Source organism: Orbicella franksi, chromosome 11 (assembly GCF_964199315.1).
Source record: "Orbicella franksi chromosome 11, jaOrbFran1.1, whole genome shotgun sequence".
In the NCBI taxonomy this organism is placed as follows: Eukaryota; Metazoa; Cnidaria; class Anthozoa; order Scleractinia; family Merulinidae; genus Orbicella; species Orbicella franksi.
In genome coordinates, this window is record NC_138155.1 from 17,398,880 (window position 1) to 17,416,820 (window position 17,941).

The following is a 17,941-nucleotide window of genomic DNA, read 5'->3' on the forward strand; positions in this document are numbered from 1 at the left end:
TCTTTCCTATATGAATATGGAGCTCCGCTATAATGTGAAAAACAACCTGGATGAAGTATTACTGGCCATAGTTTGCACTGTGTACTACGGGAACCGTTTAGCTCCGAAAGTCAATCTCAGTGAACGCTGATGATGTTCTGTATCCACGTGCGTGTGTTGGAAAAGACAAGGTTAGTATCCTATTTCCGTATCTCTTGTTGAATACTGTTTTTCTCTAGTAAGAAATAATAAATGTAGAGAGTTAGAATTAATTGTAATACGGGCTTTGGGGATGTCAGATATCTCCAAAAAGATCAACAAAGGGGTGAAGGAATCCAAGTTACAATAAATCTACATGCAGTATGGCCGACGACTAATTCTTCGACCAGTCGCGTCTTAAACTTGCCTTCAGTCATCCAGTGGTTAACTGTGCATTCCACTGTATTGTCTGAACTGCAATGTTGGTCTGGGGATCAACTTCTTTGGGCAGTACCACAAGAGGTAGGTTTTGGACTGTGATGGCAAATAATAAGTCCAGAATCAATCAACTCGAAGGAGAAAATAAATCCCTACAAACAAGCCTGCAATATGCTCAAGCAGAAATCGAAGATCTAAAAACCAAGGCAAATGACGCAGAGTCTCAGCAACAAAAGATCAACGCCGATCAAGAGCGAATAAATAAAGAACTCAAGGAATTACAAAGACGGCATATCAAACTGGAATGCCATAGTCGCAGAGGCAACTTAAAATTCTTTGAAGTGAAGGAGGGAGAACGTGAATCTAACAGCGATACCGAGACTGCTTTACGGGAATTTAAGCGCAGAAAGCTGAAAATTCCACCCAACGATGACCAACGATGTAAAGGAAATACACTTTAACAGAGTTCATAAGATTTCTACGCATACACGCGATGGTCGAAACTCCGGATCCCGTCCAATCATAGTCAAACTCTCCGCTTATCAAGACAAGAACTTCATAAAGTCGTTCATCAAAAACCTTCCCAAAGGCACCAACATTGGAATATCCGACGACTTTCTAAAAGAAGTGGATGACATAAGAAGGAAGTTATACCCCGTTCTCAACGCTGCCAAACGTGAAAAGAAAGAAGCGTACTTTAAGGTAGAAAAACTTTTAACCAACGGCTCACTCTACCGAGGACCGGAAACAGTTCTTTTCCCTCTGCACGGATGTTTAATGAACGGTCAGTTTTAAATATGTTTAATTGACTCTCTTGCTCTGCCGTACAACTCAACCATTGCTAAATTGCTGCCGCTAGTACCCCAATTTTGGCCCAGTCAGTAAACGCCGCACAGAAGAACAGGTAAGTCTGAAGTAGTGAGTAGCTTGTGTTGTGTGTGATGCTGTATTTCTGTTGTAAGTATGTTCAAATGTATTTATCTATCTAACTTTAACTCGGTCAGCAAAAGAAAATTAATACTAAGTTATGATATCTCGCCGCACAGTGAGAACTACAGTATAAACAAGTGCTTAATTTTTTCTCTGGAATATTGTGACTTCGCCTTCTGCAGAGAATCTAAATGTATAAAATTATATCGCTAAATGTAAGAGGGTTAAACGGTTCGAGAAAGCGAAGACAGGTTTTTCGCTCGCTACGTCAACAAAAATCGGATATAAATTTTTTGTAAGAAACTTATTCCTCGCTCGATACTATCGGAAGATAGGAGACGGAATGGGTCGTCTCATAGCAGGGGAGTTATGATTCTATTTAAACCACGGCTTGACGTAAACATTGAAAAAATTGCCTCAGATGATCACGGGAGATATATTTCAGCAGAGATTGTTATTCATGATAATACAAAAGTTGTACTGGTTAATGTTAATGCACCAAACGATCCAAGCCAACAGGTTGTATTCCTAAGGGGCTTTCAAATAATCTCCTCGGCAAACATGGAAATGAAAATCTTGTGTTGGGGGCGATTTTAATTGCGTAATCGGCACTTTAGACAAAAGAGGTGGCAAACCTGTTGACATCAGAAAAGCATCGACTATTGAACGCAAGGCTTTGATTAAAACGCATAATCTGCTCGATACCTGGCGCTACAAAAACCCGGACTCGTTTGGCCCTACGCGGGCGAATCCCTCAATGAAAATACAATGTAGACTAGATCACCTCTTCGTTTCAAATCAACCGAGTAATCGAATTTGCGAGAGCAAAATAATTCCAAATATTTATTCTGACCACTCTGCAGTCGTGATCTGTATATCTTTCTCCCAGCGCGAACCCCCTCGTGGGCCCGGCTTCTGGAAATTTAACAACTCGTTGTCGGACACGAAATATGTAGAATTATTGAATTTCTTAATTCCAGAGTTCGCCAAAAAGCATCAGGGAACTGAGGAGAAGGGTTTGTTCTGGGAAATGATTAAAATGGAAATCAGAGCATTTACAATAAAATTTTCGAAAAAAAGAAAAGCAAAAAGCAAGCGTGACGAAGAGTCTGCCCTTTTGTCGGAGATGATCAAGCTGCAGTGCAAGCCCCAGACAGCGTACAGCGATTCCCTAAGGAGTGAATTAGAAAGAATAAAAACCAAGCTTTCAAAAATAGCAAGTGTTAAGACGCGTGGCACGATTATACGTAGCAGAGCGCGCTGGTATGAACATGGCGAGAAAAACGGAAGAGGAAGAGCGCTTTTTCAAACAGATATATACATCAAAAAACACGAATCCGAACGGCTCGGAGTTTATCGAATTCTTTAATACAGAAAATGTATTATCAGAAGAAACTGCAAAAATTTGCGAAGGTATTATGTCTATCGATAAATGTAAACGAGCACTTATGACAATGGAAAGCAATAAAACACCAGGTACAGATGGCCTCACTTCTATCGCTTTTTTGGGAACGATGTCAGTAAATTCATGGTGGAAAGTTTTAATTATGCATTTCAACACGGATCACTTCCTTTCTCCCAACGACAAGATATAATTTCTCTAATCCCAGAAGAGAATAAGAACGCGGGATATTTAACAAATTGGAGACCAGTATCGCTACTTAATGTTGACTACAAAATTGCGACCAAAACTATTGCTCTTCGCTTGGAAACTGAGGTCTTGCCAAGCGTAATACATCCTTGTCAGTCCGGCTACGTAAAGGGTAGATTCATTGGAGAAAGTATCAGACTAATAGCAGACACAATGGACTTCACTAAAATTAAAAATATACCAGGTATAGCTGTTTTCTTAGATTTCGAAAAAGCTTTTGGTTCAATTGAATGAGACTTTATCCAAAAATGCCTTGAATCTCTCAACTTTGGACCAAATCTCCGGCAATGGATCAGCGTGTTACAAAGACATCTCTAGTTGCGTCATTAACAATGGCGTTGCCTCTAAACACTTCTACTTAGAACGTGGTGTCCGTCAGGGTTGTCCCCTTTCAGGCATACTCTTTGTTATTGCTATGGAGCTTCTTGCCGAAAGTATAAAACGGTCAAAAGACATCAAGGGCATACATATCCAGGGAAATAAAGAGGTCAAGCTCACGCAATATGCTGACGACACAACTGCCCTTCTTGCTGATGTCCAGTCAGTTTCTAATTTATTTGACTTACTTTCACTGTTTGAAAAGTGCTCTGGCCTAAAAATAAATCAGGCAAAATCAGAAGTGCTATGGCTTGGCTCCATGCACCATAGGAGAGACGCAATTTGCAACCTCCAAATTAGCGATGATCTTGTTTACGCGCTCGGTGTGCATTTTACTTACAATATTGAATTCTCTCATAAGAAAAGTTTCTTTGAAAAATTAGGATCCCTAAAGAAAACCTTAAGTGTCTGGTCCCGAAGAGACTTATCTATATACGGTAGAATAAATATTGTTAAGACGTTAGCCCTCTCCAAACTTGTATTCATCTCCAGTGTTATTGAAACTCCAAAAAACTTTGCAGCAGAGGTCAATAAAATAGTGTTCGATTTTATCTGGAAGCAAAAACCCGCCAAAATAAAAAAGACAACCCTCATCAAGAGGAAATCGGATGGCGGTCTTGGCATGAAAGATTTTGCTCTTTTCGATAAAGCTTTGAAACTAACTTGGGTAAAACGGCTGTGCTCCGACTCAGATGTACCGTGGAAATATATTCCAAAATCGTTTCTTTCTACTGTTGGCGGCACTGAGCTCTTTCAATGTAATTATGACTACAACTTTCTTGATCTTAATGGCCATCTTTCTGAATTTTATAAACAAATTATTCATCATTGGCAAGAAATCGTGTCTACGACACCTCACAGCAAGACCGAGATACTGTCTCAGACAATCTGGAACAACAAATTCATTACGATTGACAAAAAAAATGGTATATCTGCCTCATTGGCACCGAGCAGGTATAGAACAAATTTCAGACCTTTTTGACAAGCATGAAAATAGCTTCCTGCCTTTCCTTTCCTTGCGCAATAAATACACGCTAAATTGCAACTTTTTACAATATTATAGTCTTTTACTTGCGATCCCTCAAAGTTGGAAGAAGCTCCTTCACGTTAATTCTGGCGACTCTACTACACCCCCGCCGCCAATCTGTACTATAACGTGCAAGATGTTATACGAGAAACTGTTAACCTTAGAAAATCTTCCTCCTCCCACTTCAGAAAAAAAAAATCTTATCATACGGCATCGCAAAAGAGAATCTAAATAAAATTTATCTTCTGCCGTTCACAGCCACAAAAGAAGTTAAATTGGCACTGTTCCAGCACAAAATCATACACAAAATTTTAGCCTCGAACAGTATATTATACAAAATGAACAATTTTTCCTCTCCATCCTTTCTGTCCCTCTGATAGTCAAAACATACGTCATTTGTTTATTAGCTGCCGCAAGCGTCTTCCTTTTGGTATAAGTTCCAAAGTTGGTATTCTACCGTAAGTAACGCTAGTTTACTTCTCTCCGAGGCCAGAGGTATTACTCGGAACTACTCGTCCCTGTACTCACCGTTTGACCCTCGACCACCTCATAATGCTAGGCAAATACTTTCTTTATATCAACGCTCTAAATAATACTTGGTTCGTTTTCAGCGACTTCATCTCATTAGTGCAGGATAAAATCGAGAAAGAAAAATATATTGCTGCCACGTTGAATGGTGAAAGGGAATTTCAAAAGAAGTGGAAATTCCTTCTCACCATTTAAGGCGTTTCCCTTAGTAATTTCTTGCGAGGTCTTTTTTTTTTTTAGCTTGTTTGTCGGTTTTTTTTTTTTAATAATTAAGTAATTACATTGTATTGTAACTCCTTAAGTAACGTGATGTGTAAGTCATAATAAGTTATTATTGCGTATTGTAAGTAAGTAAGGTAATGCCAAGTATTGTAAATAGTTGGTTTTTTTTTTTTTTGATGTATTGTAAGTGACGTCTGTAAGACAGTAAAAGCATTAGAAACAATAATAATAACTAGTAGTAATCAGAGATTATGAGAGTGCGTTCGACGCTCTCATTTTAATGTATATGGGTTATTGATCAAGTGTGAGGTCAATATGGCTGGATATTGGTCAAGTTCTTTTTTCGCGTGTTTATGGACCGAGACGGAGTCGAGGTCCATAAACTCGCAAAAAAAGAACGAGGCCAATATCCAGCCATCTTGACCGAACAAACTTGGTCAATAAAGGATTTATTAAATGGTTTTCGAGGAAATTTTTCTTGCGTGACACGGCGGGTAATCCCGAGCGGGCAAGATAGCTCCATCTTGCCCGCTCGGGTAGCCAATCACAGCGCAGGATTTGATCCATCTTGCCCGCTCACGGAGCTAGCCATATAATAAATTATTATATGGCTAGCTCCGTGAGCGGGCAAGATGAATCAAATCCTGCGCTGTGATTGGCTTTCCGAGCGTGCAAGATGGAGCTATCTTGCCCGCTCGGGTCTAGCCGCCGCTTCCCGCAAGAGAAATTTCCCCGAAGGCCATATAATAAATCCTTTATTGACCAACTTGTTCGGTCAAGATGGCTGGATATAGATCGTTTTCACGTGACGTCATCACTTTTTAGAATCCAAAACTAAAGAGCCACCAAAGTTTTTATCCTCGTCAGGCATAAGAGGCGGTATATTTATATCTGTTTTCAATTTTACAGCTCAATAGCGCGCTTCGTTTGGAATCCAGAGCATTTTGAATTTCAGGATTCTAAGCCTTTTTTAAAGTTAGAACATTATGAAAAGTGCTTATGTAAATGCTTGTTTGATCAGTACTGACAATCAGTCACCCAGAAAGCCAAAGTAAGTTCCAGATGTTTACACTATTTTCCGGCCGCCATATTGGTGTACCTCGGAGGTACACCAACATGGCGTTTTCATACTGGGCTCTGTAAATATCTGCGAAACATTTCGACGAATATCTGAAGTTTGGGGAAACGCACATGCCTAAAACTTGGAGAAGTGTCTCATTTAGTTATCTTGTATAACATCATAATTTCATAGCTTTTTCCACTGGACGGTTTTCGATTATTTTTTTGTTGCGTGACAGTGAAAACGATCTATTGGCCTCGTTCTTTTTTTGCGTGTTTATGGACCTCGACTCCGTCTCGGTCCATAAACTCCAGCCATCTTGACCTCACACTTGGTCAATAACCCATACATATATATACCGTAAATAAATGATTTTACTAGCTGACTTTTAACCTTTGTCTATTTGTAAAATCAAGTTTTTTTTTAGCAGCAACCGAGGTTTTACAGTCAGATACATGTATGCATAGTGTCAAAGTCCATGCCAGTGAAGAGGTCACGATTTGTTGATACGTTGTGTGACGCCGCCAGTTTCTGTAGACTCTCAAGTTTCTTGGAATATTTAAATTACGTACATATATGTTATTTGACGGCTGGGTCTTGAAAATGCCGCCCTCGGCCTGTATGGCGCGCTTTCAGGGTCAAAATTAAAAACTAACTTTTCCACCTTTCCTTACCTGCTAAGTAAAATGTCTGTCAATTCCTGTCTTTGAAATTAGACAGTACGCATCTCTTTTGACCTCCGAAACAATACATTCCACGTTTCCTGAATACTAAAATCATAACATCCGGCATATTTTGACCTTTGAACAAAATTCTCCGCGTTTCCTGACTTCTCTCGAATTTTAAGTCCGGCATGTTCTGACTTTCAATGTAATTAGTTACCAAATGTCGTAATATTTAGTTTAAATATCTCAACGTAACATCCCATACTGACACCTGACAAGCAATTTAGTTCGTAATGAAATCTCGCTGCTGAGCCGACATTCTGATTTGCAAAATTTGTAAATGCGCGTTTTCTGACTTCTCGATTCTACCAGGCGTCTTTTCCGCGCAAGCCTGGATCCCCTGATGCAAACCTAGTGCCAGGACCCAAGGGGGCCGGGGGTTTTCCCGGGGATTTATTAATGGTGTCGACGGCATAAGAGCAATTCTTGAGCAGTCTTCGCAATACATCATTCGACCTTGCAAGGAGACTTCAACAGGACACAGTTAGTGAAGATGTGGCTGATTATGTTCTGTTCCGATTGGAACAAATTTCTCGCCATTTGGTTCGACTTGCTGACAACATGCAGGTGTTTGATACAGTTCGACCCTCACTCGCCACTGTGACGCGAATGTTGTCGGAGGTAGAGCGGAATTGGTATCATTCCTCCCCAGCAGTAGCAAACCAGCCTAGAACGGTTGGGCGTCCTAGGTTCGAGATTCCACGGGAGCAGCTGCAATATCTTGCCGATTATGAAATCAACTTACCCGACATGTCCAGAGCCCTTGGTGTGAGTGAGAGTACCATAAAAAGACGTATGCGGAAGTACAATATCTCCATTACCGACAGGACGACAACCATTAGTGATGATGACCTTGATAACATGGTAAGATCCTTTCATAGGGATTTTCCAGATGCGGGATATCGGAGGGTCCAATCGCAGCTAGTGTTTCGCAATATAAATGTGCCCCAGCTGAGAGCCCGAGAATGCATGCAAAGAGCGGATCCGGAGGGACTTGCAGTGAGATGGCTATTCCTTACACCAAGAGCTGTGTACTGTGGCACATGGCACATAGACGGGAATCATAAATTGATCAGGTGAACCTTATTCGTAATTGATTATAAATAAAATTTATTCAGATTTACTGCGCCTAGTTTCTAATACAGGTGGTTGTTGGTTAGTCTCCTTCCCAGCCGGTTTTTTTTTGGGGGGGGGGGTGGGGGATGTCACGCAACGCTCTCTCCATAGAAGCGTTACGTGACACCCAAAAAACGGCTACGAAGGAGACTAGTTGTTGGTAGTGAGGACAGAATCCATGAAAGGACAGCAAAGTATGGACTCATGTATTTTAAGTTTCAAATGGAAGATTGTAGTGCATGGTGGAGTTGATGGATGCACAAGATTTCCAGTATATCTTAGAGCTGGAACAAAGAATACCGCAGCTACTGTTCTTGGCCTTTTCCAACAAGCAGTGGTAGAATATGGACTCCCCTCAAGGAATTTTTAATAAACCCTTGTTAAAATAAAGTGTACAGTAGCCTCCAACAAAAGCACTTTTCAGTCATCAAAATGCTTCTCAAGACAAATAGATTTTCAAATTTTGCACGGTCTTCATCCCATTGCCCTCCCCCCCCCCCTCCCCCCGTGCAGGAGCAGGTAAGCCATTCCGGCGCTCCTCTACATCATGACCCTAGAGTCTGCCGCCTACTTTATGATTTCCTCCTGCTACTTTATTTCAATTTGAAAACCCTGATCACATGTTATGTGTATTATTGTTGGATCCACGCCTACGCGGAAAAGACGCCTGGTAGAATCGAGAAGTCAGAAAACGCGCATTTACAAATTTTGCAAATCAGAATGTCGGCTCAGCAGCGAGATTTCATTATGAACTAAATGGCTTGTCAGGTGCCGGCATGGGATGTTTAGTTGAGATGTTTAAACTAAGTAGTACGGTATTTGGTAACTAATTACATTGAAAGTCAGAACATGCCGGACTTAAAATTCGAGAGAAGTCAGGAAACGCGGAGAATTTTGTTCAAAGGTCAAAATATGCCGGATGTTATGATTTTAGTATTCAGGAAACGTGGAATGTATTGTTTCGGAGGTCAAAAGAGATGCGTACTGTCTAATTTCAAAGACAGGAAATGACAGACATTTTACTTAGCAGGTAAGGAAAGGTGGAAAAGTTAGTTTTTATTTTGACCCTGAAAACGCGCCATAATTTGGTACATTTTCCAGTTTCCAGTCTCTCATCAGCCGAAAACAATTACGAGAAATCGAATTGCAAATGGTAAGCGCCATCTCGTTGGGTTGGTTTGCTGATTTTGGAAAAACCCTTACCGTTATTTAACGGTCATCCCAACCGATTTATTCTGACAAATGGTAAGCACCTCATATCTCGATTTTGGAGGAAATTTTTTCTGCCAAAATCGATCGATAAATCCTCGTACACCAATCAGAATCCATTTCCACTCGAACAAGAATATTTTAAAAGATGGCCGCAGAGTCGACCAGTTTGCTAGATCTTCAAAGCCAAAGTTTTGCATCATTGAATCCAAATCGAACGTGTCAAGTTGGGACGTTTCCTGTTCAGTGTTCATGTCGCGTTTGAAGTCCGCCTCGAGCGAGTTGTGATCTGCTCTCGTCTTTGGACAAAGCGCGACAAACAATTTTAGAATAAGCTTTGATTACATATTTACAGCCGGAAATATGATCTATGTATAAGCCTTTGTGACAAAACAAAAAAACACAATTGCAGCGTTTTAGTAAAACTAAGCAAAACAAAACGACAAAACTAGTGTATCATGGAATTTTATAGTGTAGGTGACTGTTTCATAGGTTTAGTGAAATTGCTCTATGCAACACCTCCACGTACAGTTTTGAACACATAAATTGGCAAAAAGGAAAAGGGGTGCTGCTGAACGTTCAAGTTACCCTTATGGGCAAATATTTTAGCCCCGCGGAGCGGAACATTTTACTTCAGGCCCCAAAATATGTCATGACCCCAAGAATCATGTGTAACACACCTATTAAAAATTAATCTCAGTGCGCCACTGATTACAACTTAGAACAATTCTGATACATTTTTAGTAACCCAAAAGCACTAAGCATCGTCCTCGCCTGCATTTCCTAACCTTTGGTTATTACTAGTTGAATATCTTTTCTTTTCTCTTCCATAGCTCGCTGAACAGGCTCAATAGACAATAATTCACTCTCTTGACTCCACAACGTAGTAACTGTATTGTTAGTAAATCCGCTGTTATTTTGCAGGCTCAGTTACTTGTAAGACAAAAATCGCGTGGACGTGGTTGTTCAATGCAAAAGGGAAAAAGAAATAAGTCAGACTGTTTTCGCTATAAACTGCTTCTATTGGGCGCAAGCAACTAAACTGAGAAGCAAAGAACGGTTCAGAGCTGGTGGAAAATGACAAAGCGTAAGCGCGTTGGTGGCCGTCCTTCCAGTTCTGGCGCGAAAACTCAAGATAATTCCGCTGAAGGAACAGAAGGACGTGAAAAGAAGCGGAGAAAGCGATCTACCTCGCCAAATACCGACCCAGTGAGTATCGATACATAAAAATAGACGTTGAAACGTATCAGATATTCGCCTACGTACAATACCAGCGAAGTAGCAATGAAGTAAGTAATAAAGAACTAGCTTTGTAACCTGAAAACCTCAAGTCCATTTGAGCTTAAGCGGATCACGTTCGTTTAATTTCTTCAGTCAATAGAAACTTAAGCTTGCAGTTGTACTATTGACTAAACCTTACGCGAAATCTTTGCAACTTTATGTGCAACGCAAGTTCTTAAGCTCCAAACGAAAAGCCATCTTGAAGATTAGTAAAAATGGTTATGACAAGCCCGTGAATGAAAACATTCTTTCAAAGCGACTCTCTCAATAATATTACTGTAGACCTTCGTGGGACTGATTACTATTTTATCTGCATTTTTCAAGCAAAAAAAACAATAGTTCAGAAACTTAAAACGTGTGCAAGTTGTTCCACAAAAAACATAATTCTAAATTAAAATACTATTCGACAGTCTGCAAAGTACTGCAAAGTACTGCAAAGACTATGGCCCCAATTATATGGTCTTGGGTATACGAGACATCCCCCCCCCCCCGACCCCCCAGGCAACTTTATCGAGCGTTTATATGTGAACGTTTGTATGTTTATCTGCTGAGTCAAAGTTGTCCCTGCATGATTATTCATAACCCTTATTGAATAATTAAATATACAGATATCCCTCTTTACCTGCACAAGGTGAGACAACTCGCCCACCCGAGTTGTCTTGCCCCCCAAGACTGGTTCGCATTCTTAATTTAAACGGTTGATTGATTTTGCAAAGAAATAAGTTTAAAGTTACCCTGGCCAGGGTAACTCGGAAGGAGGGTTGTCTCGGGTACCTGATACCATATAAATGAGACCCTGTTAGGGATAAATTCCGACAAGCGACATGGCCTTGAAACGACGACATGAGAGCAACGAATGGGCGAAGAACAACAGACTACTCCAGTGAAATGGGGAAAGCGACACCAATAGCAAGATAGACCGACAACGAATTTCAGAACTGAGAATGGAGTGATTGTTTTAATGTCTGAGTTGAAGTGAAGATGCATTTCCAGAGTTTTAAATGTATTTTCCTCTCTCATGTGCAACGTCGACAGGTTGTGATACCCAGGCTTTCTTATATATGTTAAAACGTCCGTGTCGAATAAATCGAGCCTGTCATTGCTGAGTATTTTTTCTCACTCTCAGCTGAGTGAGCAGTGCCCTAAAACGCCTAAAAACACGTTTAAGGAAAAAGGAAAGAGATCTTTGAAAGTCAGCTTTATATTTTTATTAGTGGGCCACTAATAAAAGAATATGAAGCTGTATTATCAATTAGGAAAAGAGAGACAGGGGAAAGCTGCCAAGGTCTTCTCGTCTTAAGCAGAAGGTAAGGGTTACGCCAAATTCAAAGGAAGATTATAGATAGGAGAGATTATCTGATGGAGGCCGTCAAGAGATTGAGTTAAAGAACGGTTGTTAAACATGAAAATGGTAAAAATAGTCATAGGTTCAATTGTACTTTAGGTCCAAATACTGACTGGAAAAAGGCTGAAAATAGCAATACCAAGCGTCTAAATTTCAAAATTTCCTGGGGAGAGCATGCCCTCACATTCCCTAGGAGGTTAGCAACTTCAGCGCTCAAAAACATGCCCAAGCCCTTAGAAAGCATGCTCCCAATGTGTCCCGCAGTATGCCCCCAGCCCCTTAGAAAATTTTGAAAAATTGAACTAGCTAAGAAGTCTTTTCCTTCATTCTCGGTCGAAATGTGATGCATTAAAAGTAACCACAAAGTAGTCATTAAAGCCACTGACCGGAGATATGCCGGCTCTGCATAAGAATTCCTACTGCTGAAAAGTGTTTGAAGCAAGTGCAAAGCATACAAGGAGTAAATTATATCCAAAGAGATAATTGTAATTTTATATGTACTTGACTAAAACAGCAATTTCTCTCACAATCTTGTGAAATGCCGACATGGCTGGTGGCGAATTTCAGACTGGGGACATGGGTACCCCCCCTAACAGGGCCTCATAAATGGAGCCTACATCAACCACAGTTCCTAATGATGTTCAGTGGGGAAATCTCTTTTTTGAACTCAGATTTCAAACCTTAAAGGCTGGTTTTCACTAGTGACGGAGTTGTAGTCCTAATCAGAAGCGTAGAGTGATACGATCTAGTGAAAATCAAACTGATGGAGTTGAAAACAGAACACTGCAGCCGCCTACGACTCCGTTGCTTATGATCCAGTGAAAACTAGATTGTCAAAGTCAGAAGCAGAAGCGGAAGAATAAACCAATCACAGCGTTCGTTAGCAGGCCTTGTGATTGGTTAGTTCTTCCGTTTCTGCTTCCTACCGCGACATTGTAGTTTTCACTGGATCATAAGCTGCGGAGTCGTAAATGGAATTGAAAGAAATGGAAATGATCTGATTCTTCTGACTCCAATTCCGTCGCGCTTATGACTCCTCTTACGACTCTGATTTTCGGTTTTCACTATGTTATAAGGGGTCTTATGACTCCGACCAAGACTCCGACTCCGACTCTGTCACAAGTGAAAACTAGCCTTAAGTATTTGCTATTATTTACTTTTCAATGATTGTCTGAATCCTCAAAAGCCCTGACTAAGTGGTCAAATTTCACAAATGTAATAATGGATGAAACTGTTTCATTGTTAAGCAAGGGCTTTTTTAAAGTCGGGCATATAAGATGAATTTGTACTCTAGTAATGCAATTTTACTTGGATTACTGGTGAAACTGCAAGCAATTTTGTCTCCACCTCAAACCAACACCTTACTGTAGGTGGTTGCCATGGAATCTCCTGCAAATTTAGGAACAGTTCATTATTTATGGGGATGACTGGGTTAGAAAATCAGGAATAACTTTTTTCTTTTTTCCTAGTGCCTGTCATAGTATCATATCAAAATTTCAAAGCCTGTCTTGATTCATTCTAAAATTTTTCAAAGCCCGGTAAATGGAAATAATATTATAGAAGCTGATATAAAATTGACACAGTAAGAGAATGAAGTTGTTTTATGTATTTCAGCTTGTGTAAATGAATATTTTTCCATTTTTACTTGGGCTTCTTTAGGAAAGCTCAAGTCAAAAAATGCAAGCTGTTTGGTCGCCAAAAGGGGGGTCATGGTCCCAGGCATCGTTTTCGGAAGAGGATGATCCACGAATTAACTTGCTTGAAAGCCTGCCAAATAAGTAAAGTTCATGCTTGTTCTTATGAGAGAACAAATGAACCATGTACAAGTTCAAACTACAAAACACTGGCAAAAATCTATGACCACTGGCTTAAAAACAAACTTTGAAGCTGAGACGAACACCTCAGATGTTGAAAAAAATCAAGAAATAATAATGGTCATACACAAAACTCCGAAGATGAGGCAAACCGTGACATGCAACTGGACAAAGAGGATACTCAACAAAGTATCTTGAATAGTAAATATCTAGGCGCAACTCATGTTAAAATATCCTGATTTCTTTTATTTTTTAAGGGATGATGTATTGTGTGATGTCATCGCTTTGTGCTGGCGTGCATGCATTCCTTTGGATAGTGATTTTGCATAGTTTCGTCATGCTGATGTCCGTGCGCTTATGGCGTGCACGATTTATCCCCCCGTGGAAGCGAAATGCACTCTGGGAGTTCCTTTGCTGCTTTCCTTTGCTGCTTTCCTTTGCTGCTTTCCTTTGCAAGTATACAGTTAAAACAACAAATTAATTTCTGGTGAGGTAGTTAGTGTTGCCAAATATTTTTAAAGATAATAAGGTGTCGATTCCAGAGAGAGTAACTTTCCTTTGCGGGTTTCCTTTGCAGCTTTCCTTTGCTGTTTGTAGGATCAGTGGAGTGCTTTTAATTTCAGCTTTTAAATGAAGATTTGGGGGTTGATTTTGGTTTATACAGTGTTGGATAAATTTGCACTCACTGGCAATCTCGTAATAAGAACATATCGTCCATACATACAAATTTAGTTAGACTAGCAAGTCGCACACGCAATAGCTGAAGCGTCTATATAAAATTTATGGATTGGTAGCACAGTTGTATTTTTGCCAGTCATGAAGTGAATTGAATGAGCACAGTGAGAGCACTGTATGAGCATTGTATGAGCACTGAAATATACAGTTTACAATAGTGATAATGAAGTCAGGGTACAATTCATTTGCAGTTTTCAGTTTTTTATGAAGTTTTGGAAATGTGCTGTTTTATATTTTCTGTCAATGAAAGAGTGGTTGTGATTAAACAATCGATAATCGTTTTGTCAGGGTAAAGACAATACGAATGTTCATTGATGACAAGTATATGGTTAACAACAAATTAATTTTTGGTGAGGTAATTAGTGTTGCCAAATATCTTTAAAGATAATAAGGTGTCGATTTCAGAGAGAGAAACTTGCCACTTTCCTTTGCTGTTTGTAGGATCAGCGGAATGCTTTTAATTTCAGCTTTTAAACGAAGATTTGGGGGTGGATTTTGGTTCATACAGTGTTGGATAAATTTGCGCTCACAGGCAAACTCATAGTAACATATCTTCGATACATACAATTTTAGATAGACAAGTGGGTTGCACACGCGATATGACAAGTCAAGAGAAAATGATTTTTTCTTGGACGAGTATATGGTTAAAACAACATATTAAATTTCCGGTGAGGTAATTAGCTTTGCCAAATATCTTTAAAGATAATAAGGTGTTGATTTCAGAGAGGGGAACTATTCAGCGGAGTGCTTTTTATTTTAGTTATTTAATCTTTCTTTTGGGTTGGTACATTTTGCTGACCTCCTAGCACATGGACTAACAAGATGGAGCTGGTACATGAACTACTTGAATGAACCACCAGTGGACTACTCTAAATGTAAACCCCTAAAATTCCTAACACTAAAACTTTAAGAATCAGTTTGTCTGCTTATGTTCCAATCTTCTAGGAACAATTTTTAAACGTTATTGCTTCTGCATGCATGGCGTGCTATTTATTTATTTTTGTGTTCAGTTAACTTACTTGTAAAGTACAATGTGATATTGTGGTACAAAGCCTGACTTTGGATGGTGGTTTACTACTGACATGCAAAAAAAAATCTTTTGAGAAATACAATTAGAATTTGGAATCTTTGTTCTGTTTTCTAAGTCCATCTTCCAACCCTCAAACCTGCCACATTCACTCTGTTTGAATTGACTATTGGAGCACCACGTTGTGTTTGAATCGTTCTCAAGCTTGCTCTTGCTATGAATTCCTTACGGAGGCTTGGGAACTAGTGCTCGATTATGAGGCATTCTGTGGCACTAATGCAATATGGCAGATTCAGAATTACAGCCTGCAAAAAAAGAGGCGTTTCTTGCCAGCTTAGCTTGGCTTCAGTTCAAGCAGCTAGTATGCAGTTACAGAGCTACAAACTTTGAACAGTTTACAAGCACTCTCATCCAAGAGTATAAACATGTTCACCCCGATTTTGTACAACTAGCTTTGATGAGTCCTGTAATCCCAGTATCAAGTGCTCCTTGTGAGCAAGGTTTTTCTGTCCAAAATTTAGTTAAAACCTCGCTGAGAAACAGACTTAATCCTGAACGGCTGAATAGAATGATGATGGTAAGACAAGTTGAGCTTTGAGGATGTTGATTTTCTAACTTCAGCAAGAGCACTTGGGCCATAAAACCTAGGCAAAAGAGAAGAGTTTTAAAGTTACTAATTTATTTTCTGAATCCTGCACCCTGTTTTGAAAAGATATACTACTTATCACCACTCACGATGAATTCGATAGCGTTGATCCTAGCAGTATGCAGGACACCTATCATATATGAACTCAGTTAAATGACCTTGCTCTCCATGAGTTCTCGTAGCTCAGTGGATAGAGCGCCCGCCCGGTGTTCGGGAGGTCATGGGTTCGATTCCTGTCGGGGACTCAGAATTTTTCTTTGTCCCACGCTCGTGTCATGTTGATTAATTCACCTTCACATATACTACTGGTAACCTAAAGAGGTTACTTCCAGACCAAATTTTAATGTAATTTGTGAAGTTTCTTTTCAGTAGCATTCAAGTTTTTGAGTTGGCAAAGTTTTCTATTGTATCTCATATCTTTCTGAGTGAGTTTATGAATCAGTGAGAAATACCTTTAGTACTTTATTCCTTTTTGTGACAAGAAAACATAGCAGAAACTGATTGAATAAAAGGTATGTTTATTTATTCTTGGGTGGCTATACCATATTGCTGTGCAGTGCAATAAATTTAATTACCTGCCAAAAGATTAGATTGTTCTTGTAGAATTTAAGGTCATTCCCTAGTATTGCATTGCGCATCACTACTGCGCATAATTTCACACATGTTTTCATGGGCGTTCATGGCTGAGTTGCCAGGATTTGCCAACCATGAGAGAACTGGGTCTTCATCTAGAAACTGGTGACCAATAGTGGAGTCTTCAGGGTCCAATCTCAGGCACTAATCCTCCACTTTGTGAGGAAGTTGTTAATTATTTGTTTTACTGTTGGCTTTGTAATACCTACTGGGCTCACTTTACTACCTTAAGCACTTTACCTAACAAAGCCAAATGTGGTATCTATGGTTACACGGCAAAGGTGTAAAATGTTCATAAACTTTCAGAAGCAAGAAAGGGAATTTGTTTTTACTTGAGTGTTTCCTCTTTAAATGAATTAATAGTGTGTGCAAATTTAACAGATTGCCACAAAATTTGGTGTAAAGATTGCTAAAATATGTTTGAAAAAAAAAGTGTTTAAAACTGTTTAAAACAGTCTCTCTTGCTATGCTTTTGTGGGTTAAGTTTAAGCGTCTTGCATTGTCTTAGACACACTTAATGTTACATGGTGGTGATGTATTAATACTTTTAATGTTAACTATTTTGTTTGTTTGTAGGCTGATACTTGTGCAGAACTGTATGAAATTATCAGGAACTATCGGGATGACAGTGGGAGAATTCTCTGTGAATCTTACATTCGAGCACCAAAGAGAAGGTTTGTTCAGATTGTCCTCTGTTATGGATATTATTAATTATATATACACACTCATTGATCTTGGTGTTTGAAGCAATCTGATTGGTTTGCTGTCTCTCACTAATGAGCATTATTCACACCCTACCAAGTGAAAAATGTCCGATCAAACAAAAACAAAATATTTGCATGCTTAAAATAGCATTTTGCATGTAATTCTGAATTAGAAATCATGAGAATATAGGATGCTGTACCAGAAAATACAAAGAATGCTACAAATTTGGCCTGAAAGTTTTCAAATGTAAGAAAAGATTTACCAACTTTTAACTTTCAGGCAGGTTCAGGACATGTCCTTGGTAACCTGAGCGCCAAATTGCTCTTTGCCCAGCATTTGCAGAAATGAATACTGTGTTCATTAGTAGTAGCATCAAGTGAAAGTTAACTAGTGATATACAAACTTATAAAATTTTTGATGAATAGTGTTAACTTATGCAAATGTATGTAACGTTGTCCAAATGTTCTCACAGATAAGCTGCATCCCCAATTTTTTAGGAAAATTTTGTGATGA

At 39.4% G+C, this 17,941-nt stretch overlaps 2 protein-coding genes and 1 pseudogene across 3 annotated transcripts in view; 2 read left to right on the plus strand and 1 right to left on the minus strand.

The window, feature by feature from the left end:
* Positions 1–17,941, minus strand: part of LOC145503102 (52 kDa repressor of the inhibitor of the protein kinase-like) — a 489,168-nt pseudogene that overhangs the window by 256,655 nt on the left and 214,572 nt on the right. The window lies entirely within an intron of this gene.
* On the plus strand, positions 4,057–8,525 carry LOC145503161 (uncharacterized). Its single transcript, XM_081482625.1, has 2 exons — positions 4,057–7,993; positions 8,250–8,525. The coding sequence occupies exons 1-2, from the start codon at positions 7,479–7,481 to the stop codon at positions 8,401–8,403; spliced, it is 669 nt and encodes a 222-aa protein (XP_081338751.1). The 5' UTR covers positions 4,057–7,478; the 3' UTR covers positions 8,404–8,525.
* LOC145503084 (protein polybromo-1-like) overlaps positions 9,924–17,941 on the plus strand; it is a 222,583-nt gene continuing 214,565 nt past the window's right edge. Inside the window, exons 1-2 of the mRNA XM_081482521.1 lie at positions 9,924–10,451; positions 17,300–17,397. Coding sequence (XP_081338647.1) covers positions 10,320–10,451; positions 17,300–17,397 — 230 coding nt within the window. The 5' untranslated portion in view covers positions 9,924–10,319. The remainder of the gene's footprint in view (positions 10,452–17,299; positions 17,398–17,941) is intronic.